Source organism: Cyphomyrmex costatus, unplaced genomic scaffold (genome assembly GCF_001594065.2).
Source record: "Cyphomyrmex costatus isolate MS0001 unplaced genomic scaffold, Ccosl1.0 scaffold81, whole genome shotgun sequence".
NCBI lineage: Eukaryota > Metazoa > Arthropoda > Insecta > Hymenoptera > Formicidae > Cyphomyrmex > Cyphomyrmex costatus.
Genome location: NW_017280386.1, coordinates 1,091,296 through 1,102,216, shown reverse-complemented (window position 1 = coordinate 1,102,216; position 10,921 = coordinate 1,091,296). Strand labels below are relative to the sequence as shown.

At 32.7% G+C, this 10,921-nt stretch overlaps 1 protein-coding gene across 1 annotated transcript; it reads right to left on the bottom strand.

Moving 5' to 3' along the window:
* Positions 1-2,469: 2,469 nt before the first annotated feature.
* Sirt7 (sirtuin 7) lies at positions 2,470-7,112 on the bottom strand. The gene is made up of 4 exons (XM_018549345.1): positions 7,014-7,112; positions 6,777-6,874; positions 5,067-5,282; positions 2,470-3,810 (listed from the first exon to the last, which is right to left on the bottom strand). The coding sequence occupies exons 1-4, from the start codon at positions 7,110-7,112 to the stop codon at positions 2,652-2,654; spliced, it is 1,572 nt and encodes a 523-aa protein (XP_018404847.1). The 3' UTR covers positions 2,470-2,651.
* Positions 7,113-10,921: the final 3,809 nt, after the last annotated feature.

Genomic DNA, 10,921 nt, shown 5'->3' with positions numbered 1-10,921 from the left:
ATATATTTATACATTTAATTACATTGTCATCGTCGTTCTTATCGGAAATAAACTGTTTCATTTTTGGCTCGTAACCCTTCTCATTTTACTTTTATTTAATTTATTATTTGAGCCATTCTACATTGTTTTTTTTTTTTAATAAAACTATATATTTGTTAGTATTACATATAAAAAAAAAATGCAAAAGTACATTTTTAAATTGATTTTAAAGAAAAGTAACGAAAAGTTATTTTTTAAGTAACGGTAACTGTAACGAGTTACTTTTAAAAAGCGATAACTGTAATTGTAACTAGTTACATTTTTACTCGGTAACGAGTAACTGTAACTAGTTATTTTTAAAAAGTAACTTTCCATTCCCTGCATAATATATATCGAATCGGGATGAGATATCTTAACCTGTAAAGTCTCGAACTTTAGCGCTTAATAACTAGATTCACAAGGCCGATCCCCGCATTTTTCTTATAGATTCTTTCGTTCTGAGTGAAAACGCGACGAATGAGTATAATTTTATTAAGATTTTAGAAGTGCAAGTTATACTCTACCTTTTAGAAGACAAATACGTGTCTTAAACATATAAAATTATACTCATTCGTCGCGTTTTCACTCAGAACGAAAGAATCTATAAGAAAAATGCGGGGATCGGCCTTGTAAACCGAGTTATTAAGGCTCCTGAATACTCAGCCAAGAACTCCGTGTTGATGGGTAGCGACACCGAATTAGACGGTGGCTAGCAAAACTGGTAGTACGTTACTGGTTATACACACAATTGCAAGCTCATGTCCGTGTGCTCATTTTCGGGTAGAAGGGGAGCGCACAGACATGGGTTCATGCTTGTGTGTGTGTATAGCGCCTCGCCATGGTAAAAGTCTGAACTAATAGGCGTGAAAAAGTGATGTTTTGACGACAAAATTTTTCTTGCGTGCCATTTCGTCAATATTTGCTTATTTATGAAAATGTGACTTCCCTCGTACTCGTGAAAGTCCTAAAAATTGCCGGAAACTGCAGTTATCGTGAAATTTTATACGTAAAAGCGTATATTTCACTCGTTTTATCAGCTGTTAAACTGTGTGATTCTGCCCGAGAATAGGCTCACTTTACGTGTCTTTTACGACCATTTACTGACTATCAGAAGAGGAAAGGACAGTTTCCGGCAATTTTCACAAGTGTTTTTGTGCGATACCGCCTTTTAAATTTATCCAAATTGTCTTTATTAAAAAATGGGACGCAAGAAAAATTAATGTGTTTTTCTCGCCTATGACGTCACAATTCCAACATGGCCGTCGCCGGTATTCAGGAGCTTTAAGCGTTATAATAAATTTAATATTATTTCTCTACAAGTGACACATACGTAACCACACACGTGTTGTCCATTGGGTAAAAATTCTTGCTATTCTTTATTGAAAAATATAACCAATTTAGACAAAACTTTACTCGAACAAACTTAAGTATTTACTTTATAATTATGTTTTTAAAATATTTTTGTAAACAAATGTTTCAAATTAAGAAAAAATATCTACAGAATAAGGTTTTGCATATGCTTGTAATTATAAAATTCCACACATACATTTAGAATTAAATATATTCTTAAATAACATATGGTAAAGATCAATGAAATTTTTTTTAGATATAGGTTGATATAATAAATCTTTATATTATATGTTATCGACTTACTTTATCAAACACAAGAACCTCCTCAAAGGGATGCTAGAGTGACGGCCGAATTTGATCGAGGTCAATAGTACAGATTTTTTAATTCCAAAATTCGATAATAGTGATATCTCTCATTTATTCCTTATATTATGTTATATATTGTTGTGTCTCACTTAAACGCATTTGTTCTAATCTAACTTTAAGATCGAGCACCTACTGCTAGACACAATTAGCTTTGTTTACCGTTTCGAGTCGTCGCTCAGCATTCATATACACGTCATTTGCAGCTCAATCTTTCTTTTTAAGCTTTTAATCTTAATTGTATAAACTCAGTATTGTTCATTCATGTAATCCGCTTGATGCTATACTGTTATTTGATTTATTCGAGTTACAAAACTTTTGTATTAAGGAAATATCTTCATCAGGCGCGCGACAGCTCTTTTAGTAAAAAAAATGTAAGTTTTTAATTTTTTTTTCTGATTTTAGCACAAAATTAACTGCATCATTACCCAATTTTGTGTCTATTTCAATCCTATAATAGGATTTTTAATTCTGTTTAGTAAATTCGGAGATTTATATTGATCTGCAATGTCCCCACCATTTGGTCACTGCAGCATCCCTTTAAAGTAAGATAAAAATTAAATGTTTTGTTAATGATTATTGTTCGATACCATCTTTAATTAAAATGTACATTCCGTTTACTTATTTTAGAGAAAAATTAAGACAAAGTTCGATACAGTGTCTACTTCAAAACAAACAAAAAAAAAACGATTAAATTTGCATCACTAGAAAATACTTCCAAAATTTCAGTCTATCCTTTTTTTTAAAGCTTTAATACTGGAATTAAATTGCTATAAATCTACAAAATATGCACGAGTTTCATTATGATATAGAGGCTGTAAATATTTGTATACGTAAATATATTGTATAATGTAATTATTGTATAATCCCGATAAATAGTCGGTCACAAGCATATTGCATAGATTTACATGGAGTGGATGCTACCGCTTTCTCTTCATACCCTTACGATATCCTTTACCAAACCAGCCTGGATTCTTTGGAGATACTATAGAAGTGTCCGCACGAATCATTAGTGAATCACATTCTTCTGGCTTTTGTTCATTCTTGATTTTTATTGATTCTGGACAGTCTCCATCACGTTGATAATACAAACAGATAAGGGAGCCTTCATGCTCCATACAAAATGAACAAGCTGGTTTCGGTTTTGATGTTTCCGCTGGTATGTTTGGTATTTGTATAAAAGGATAATAAAATAATGGTGTTAATTGCGGATACATGTACATAGGAGGAAATGGCAAGCCCATAGATAGAAATGGTAATGCGGTGAAAAAAGGTGCCGGATAAGCAGTTGTTATATCAGTTACTGCTAAAGACGATATGCATTCTTTTTTATCGGTTCCTTCTACCATGCACTTAACATTTTCATCGCTGTTTTGACTTAGAGGTTCCTTAATTGCTGGCTCTTCAAGACATGGTTGAGTCTTAGTGAATTGTTCATTGTTTTGAAGCTTTATCGCATGAAAAAAGATTGGATCTTTTGTACGATTATACCACGGTATCTCTAAACCTAAGTGACTCATGATTTTTCTCATTACTTCGTCACATTTTCCATTAATCTTTAAAACCGCATTTTCGTCTTTCGGAGTCCATTGTAAGTTAACAATGTACAAAGAAGCTCTTTTCTGAATGGGCTTATCCATTTGCCATAACCATGGATATTTTTTAAGAACTTTCAGACTAGAACCTAAACACAATATAACATCTGCTTGCTTTGCAGCTCTAGTTGCCCCGTTCCAATTGATTGGCCAAGGCAAATTACCTCTTTCACCAAAATGAACGATGGAATCTTGTAGCATCGTATTACATCTGTGACATAATCTTCCTGTACCATGTTGATATCGTGCAGTCTTTTCAGTAACATCAAAAAGTCTCCAATATTCTCTAGATGGTTTACACATTCTACAAACTTCTACATACATATTGCCATGTACCTCGGAAAGAAAATTACGCGGGATACCACTGCGTAAGTGTAATCCATCACAGTTTTGAGAAACTATATGTTTGAGAATTCGCGCCTTATATAATGCATAAAGGGCCATATGCGTCAAAGTTGGCTCAGCTTGACTCAGATCATGATTCCTATCAAAAACATAAATAATATAATAATAAAATTAATAATAAACATATTATGTAGAAATGCCATTGAGAGCCAGATACAGGATGTATGTGTGTTGTGAAATTTTTTATTAATTAAAAATTAGACGCTTCGATCGTGAATACGATCCTTTTCAATACAATTTGTCCTTATATAAAAATCTATAGTGTACTAGAAGTTGATGTCGTTACATTCATTATAGGGATTTATTTGCTATATAATTAGTTCTAGATGTTTGTGTGATTTTTGCATCTAATAGATATAGTTTTATAACGTATGTACATAGATATATAGAGAAAAATTTAGACAATACAGTGTCGAAGTGCAATAAAATGTTTGTGTGATTTTGTCTACGTTTATCATTATGATTATCATGTCAAATATCTAGAATTAATTGCATAGCAAACAAATCCCTACAATGAATGTAACGACGTCAACTTCTCGTACACTATAGATTTTTATATATAAGGACAAATTGTATTAAAAAGGATCGCATTCACAATCAAAACGTCTAATTTTTAATTAATAAAGACTTTCACAGCACGCATACATCCTATTGCTGGATTCACACTGCATCCGATTTTCGTCATACGACGACTCTATAACCAATCAGGAAACAAAATTTTGCTTCGTATCGATGATACGATTTTTCTGATTGGTTGCAGAGTCATTGTACGACGAAAATCAGATGTAGTGTGAATCCAGCATAAGTCTGGCTCTCAATGGCATTTCTATATAATATGATTTAATTCAACAGAGCCTTCATTATACATTATTAATTGTATAATAATAAACAAATAATAAATATAATAAAAAAATATGTTGCATATGAATATAATATTTTTTACGTTTACATTGTTATATTGACAGATTACAATTATTACATTGTAATTATTATTGATAACTGTATAATATTAAAAAGTAAATCATCTTCAATTTATTTTTGCAAAATGCAAAATAGTAAATAATATAAAGTAATTAATATTAAGAAACTAGAAATATAAATAGAAATATATGCATGTGTAGAATCTTTTATAAATTTTATTAAATAATCTTAATTTGTTAATTAATAGGGAATAATAAGTTGAAATAAAGAAAAAATTATTATTTATTGTATAAAATTTTTCATAAATTTATTATACAATCTCTATATTTATGACATGACAAAAATTAAAATAAAATTATTGCAAAAAATAATTATTGTCATATAAGTTTAAATTTCAATTAAAATGATTCCTACCCAATTTCCTTTCCTTGTTGCATACGAGTCCAAACTCCATTAGTACCTCTATAATCTGGAATAGATGCTGCTGTGCTAATACCAGCGCCAGTGTATACTGCAAGTGATGTTGCTCTACTAATTGCTGCTGCCAAACGTATACATTTTTCCTCCAAAATTTCAGGCGCATCTTCAATCTCTTCTAATCTCGCCTTTATTCTATCCCGTTTTTCTTGTCTATAAATATAGACAAATAAATTACAGATAATTTCATATTCTACTTAAAATTAAAAAAATATATTAAATATTGTATATAATCTCTTTAACATTACAACTATCAGTGAATTATTGATAAAATCTAACCATAATATACTATCGATAATACTATATAATATATTAATAATAATTTATACATTAAAAAATTTATTATTAACTCTGTTAACATCATTTATATCACCAGGATAAATTATAATCAAACTGAATAAATTAAATATTAAACACACACACCCATGCATAAATATCTTTATATTATCAAAATACTTTTCTATATGTTATTAGAATCTTAAATAACCAAATCTCTCTCTCTCCCCCCCTTCGTCCCTTCATCTCTCCCTCCCTCCCTCTCTTTCCTCTTTTATCTTTCCACTCCCCTTTTTTATTCCTCTCCCTTCCTTCCTTCTTTCTAAAAATTAAAAATAATTTTTAATGCAGACTATGTATAGAAAAAAAATAATATGCTTTAATATATTAGGTACATTTTAATTTTATACTTATATATTAGATTGGGAAAAATCTTTTTACGTATATATAAAAGGACTTTATTTTACAATATCTTTGTTAAAAATGAACGAAATTTAAATTAAAAAAAAATTTTGAAGCTTGAAATTTCTACTTTCAAAAGGTTACTATATTTACTGAGTTTCTATAAATTTGATAATTTTTACATACAAAAATCTATGAGCTAAAAAAGATAAAAAATTTTCTTTTTACTTTGAGTCTTTCACATCCAAAAAAATTTGTGAAAATTTTCAAATACTTATCGTGAAAACATAAAAATTTTCCTACAAAATAATTTTTTTTAAATGGTCCTACAATTTTTTGTTCCTGAGTTATTCACAAATTAAGTAAAGGAGCATTCTAATTTTGATTGCCTATATCTCCGTTAAAAATCATCACAATTAAAATATATTTTTGAACTTGGAATTTTGCTCTATCGAATGATATAATTGCAAAAACAATTTCACAACAAATGGTGAAAGGATTCTTTTACATATATATATATATATGGTTGAGAAAAAAGTCCTTTTCCATATATGTAAAAGAATCCTTTCACCATTTATTATATATATAATGTGTGCGTGTGTGTATGTGTGAGAGAGAGAGAGAGAGAGAGTGTATGTGTATATCTGTGTATATACAAAAAATTCTCATTAAGGACAGTAAACCAACAAAGCTTCAATGGACAATAATGCTTGCTTTTAGATACAGGTTTGTCAATTCATAAAAGTAGATTTGATGGAAATATAACAAAAGCATTGCTTAGTTTTATGTTTTAGTGCTGAAAATATGATTGCAGCCTATATCTACATAAAACTAATAAAAAACAAGTGAATCTGACAGTAATTTATACATCAGATAAATTTTACTCTACTCAAAGAGAAATTTAACTAAAAGTGATTGTATCAAATATCTACTAATTCTTAAAAATAATATAATGGTAATGGTTATTACCGTAAATTAACCTCTTTCACTACGTCACTGCACGAGGCGAGTATCCCAGTTTCTTCGGCCGTCCTGTCTATTTCCGATTTCTGTAAAATCGCTGACACCTGACAAAAACATATCATGTTTCAATGAGATTTGTTTACGATATATCTATTAAAAAGATATGACTGGAAATGGTCAGGAGAAATACATGCAATTTAAAAGTGATAATTCTCTAAAAAGCAACATTAAAACACACATTACCTTCTTGAAAGTGGCCACTCTCTCGTCCTTAACTTTAAAAGCCTTCAAAGCAGCTGAACGTCTTCGCGACACGAATTTTTCGTCCCTTGTCTCCGCCATCTTTAATCAAAACGATGCGCACAGTGACGTACCATTACCCATAGTGGAATTCAGGAAGTAAGGAGACTACACTCCGTAAAATAAAAGTGGACCCATTTTAGGTTTCGAGTTCAGTTTCCGATTCTCGACACTCGCAACGCTCGTGAATTTAGTAGTGTTGCGCATAAATGAGTGCAAGTGAGAAATGATCATTTCTCTAAAGGTTGGATTATACTGGCCGTAATCTGTTAACTTATGCCGTAATCTGTAAAAATTGACCAATCACAGTCGAATGAGAGGGGAATAATCGATTATAATTGGTCAATTTTTACAGATTACAGCATAAGTTAACAGCAGGAAGTAAGATATAAGGAGACTCCACTCCGTAAAATAAAAGTGGACCCATTTTAGGTTTCGAGTTCAGCTTCCGATTCTGATGAGTGCGAGTAAGAGAAATGATCATTTCTCTTACTCGCACTCATTATGCGCAGCACTACTAAATTCACGAGCGCTGCGAGTGTCGAGAATCGGAAACGGAACTCGAAACCTAAAATGGGTTCATGTCTTGTAGACTGGCGAGACCGAGTGGAGTCTCCTTATATCTTCCTTCATGGTTAACAGATTACGGCCAGTATAATCCAACCTTTAAGGTTGGATTATTCTGGCCGTAATCTGTTAACTTATGCTGTAATCTGTAAAAATTGACCAATTATAATCGATTATTCCCCTCTCATTCGACTGTGATTGGTCAATTTTTACAGATTACGGCATAAGTTAACAGTTTACGGCCAGTATAAATCAACCTTTACTCGCATTCAAACACTACTAAATTCACGAGCACTGCGAGTGTCGAGAATCGGAAACTGAACTCGAAACCTAAAATGGGTCCATGTTTTGTAGACTGGCGAGACCATATATGTAATACTACTATATGGCTAGTGCCTATAAGAGGGAGTGAGAGGAAGCGGTCCCAGAACCACGGTGCGGGAATATATATTTCCCTCTCTTTCTAAGAGTACTTTGAGTGTTGTGCGCATGCGTTGGATTGATTGCATCCGCCAATAGGAAAATAGAGTGCGATCAGTGAGATGACGCGAACAGGTTATGCTCGTTATGCTTATTAGATGTGTGCTGTTGTACACAGGCAAAAATGGTCAAGATATGCTATTTATGTGGCAAAAAGCCTAATGCGCCTAATGCGACTGAAAACATTAGTTTGCATAGGTATGAAATAGGTATTAGTTTGCACTGATTATCATAAAATTTCTGTAAGGGATTGCACTGTATTCTTATATACATAACGGCAATCTTGAAAAAGTTTATTTCATAAAATTAGGATTAATTTATTTATTCCGACTAAACTGACTCTGTTAACTGTAACAAGGTTATACCCTGAAGCGGAATCAATCACTTTTTCCTTCTTCCCTTACTCATATATGTATATTTATCCTTTTATTTATTATTGATGGAGGGAATGATCGGACGCATGCGCACAACGTTCAAAGTACGCTGAGAAAGAGAGAGAAGTATATTCCCGCACCGTGGTTCTGGGACATGGACTTCTCTCTCATCTAGCCATATAGTAGTATTACATATATGGGCGAGACTGAGCGAAGTCTCCTTAGGGCGGGTTCACACCTTGAGGGTGCTGTCACTTAAATATAAGAACCGACTATGGGTGCATTCAGTACTACACTGCTCACTGAGCGCTCAGTGAGCGCTATCCATGAGCGCTCAGTGAACGATTTCTACGTACTAGATAAAATGTTTTCTTGATAATGGAATATGCCAATCAGATAAAAAAGCTCATTGAGCGTTTAGTGAGCGGTCGTGTTTCTGGATGCACCTAATGCTTGATAAATTACTGAGCGCTCAGTGAACACTCTAGAATCGTGTATTGGATGCAAGTGCTTACTAGAGTCCTAGATATCAGAGAAGCGCAACCGGCTTAAGTCAGTATTGCAAAATTACTAAGAAAAGTATTAAAAATGGCGTCGTTTGCAGACGAAATATGAAATCCACCAATCGTCTATTAGTCAGCCATTTTTAATACCACTGAATGAATGTCATGATTGGCTGACAGTCAGCTAATCAGGACGCGGAACATCGATTGCGCTTCTCTGATATCTAGGACTCTAGTGCTTACTAGCTGCTTATTGAGAGCGCTCATCATTTTTCATCAATTTTGGTGAGCGTAAATTTTTGTCGCTCACATCGCTCATTAAGCATTCATGCTTTCACAGCTTCACAAAGAAATAATAAATGGTAGTATAATAAGTAAGAAATATATTTTGCAGATAAAATATCTGTAAATAAGTTATTCTACATACGAATAAAAACATATTCGCGTGATAATTCCTTTTGTGACAACTTTTAATTATAATGTTTTAGAATTAGAGTTATTACTTTTAGAAAAATAAAGTTAAATTTATAGGATAACTTTACGTCTTAAACATTTTAAAAGTTTATTTTATATATGTATATGTATGTAATGTGGGTAATTATACAGAATACCCCCACCACCTCTAATTTCGATAAAATTAGGCTCATTCGACGCGTTTTTGCATAAAACAAAAGAATCTGGCAGAGATAGAAGTCGCTCTGCCCCGCGAACAGAGATATATTATGCGTTAAGCTATATCCACACAAACTTGCATAACCGCATAAATACTTGCATAACATATAATGCATAATGAAAATTATCCAATCACATTTTAGGAATAAGGCCTATCGCACATGAAATGCATAACTGTGCATAAGCATAACATAATGCCGCTGGACCAATGAGCATCTTATGTTAATCAATATGGCGTCTTTATGCTGGATGCTCATTGGTCCAACGGCCTTATGTCATGCTTATGCACAGTTATGCATTTCATGTGCGATAGGCCTAAGAAACGTAATGAGACGCATACGCATAAAATCGAAATGCATGTAGAAGACATGGCGATTGTAGGACTGCGACAGATTTCCTAACCTGAATAGTCATGACTTTAATGCTTAATATCTCGATTCGCGGGGCAGAGCGACATTTATATTTCTGCCATATTCTTCCGTTTTATGCAAACACGTGTCGAATGACTCTAATTTTATCGAAATCGGAAGTTACTTACAAGACTTACTTTTCTCTAGAGATATGATAACATTTTACGCTCACAAAGATGGTGACCGCTTAAGGTTGATTTATACTGGCCGTAAACTTTTAACTTATGCCGTAATCTGTAAAAATTGACCAATAACAGTCGAATGAGAGGGGAATAATCGATTATAATTGGTCAATTTTTACAGATTACAGCATAAGTTAACAGATTACGGCCAGTATAATCCAACCTTTACTGTGAGCAGCTAATGAGCGCTCGCATCTAATCATGGACATAGAAATATAGGGACAAAGCATAACGTTGCGGGGGGTAAGCCACTGCGGGACGGTGCGACGAGGTAATACATGCCTAAGTCTGATTGGCTGTTATTGTACGCATGCGCAAGTCACAAGTGTGATATATGAGCATGCAACTCTACCCTCTAACTGGATTCAAGTCTTAGCACCGGTGAAGTCTTGACATTTTCTCGGCTTAGCTCTCACATAATATCTTGAAATTAAAATGGTCCAATGTTGTGTACCGAATTGTAGAAATAGATCCGACATTCAAAATTGGAAATGGGCAGTGTGAACAAAAATCGTTAAATTACATTGTAATTTATGTATTTATGTATTTTTTTTATTATACTCTGTTCTCTGTTCCTTTTATTCTGCATAGCTTTTAAGTATTTTAATACGTATATTGCCTTGGATTATTATTATTATTAATTTATTTTAATACTTTTTTTTT

Bases quoted from the DNA above. Each gene is read 5' to 3' on its own strand.
- Sirt7 (XM_018549345.1), bottom strand. From the start codon at position 7,112: ATGGCGGAGACAAGGGACGAAAAATTCGTGTCGCGAAGACGTTCAGCT. The intron at 6,875-7,013 runs GTAATGTGTGTT...TGTTTTTGTCAG, and splicing joins GAGTGGCCACTTTCAAGAAG to GTGTCAGCGATTTTACAGAA. The intron at 5,283-6,776 runs GTAATAACCATT...CTATATTTATAG, and splicing joins GTGAAAGAGGTTAATTTACG to ACAAGAAAAACGGGATAGAA.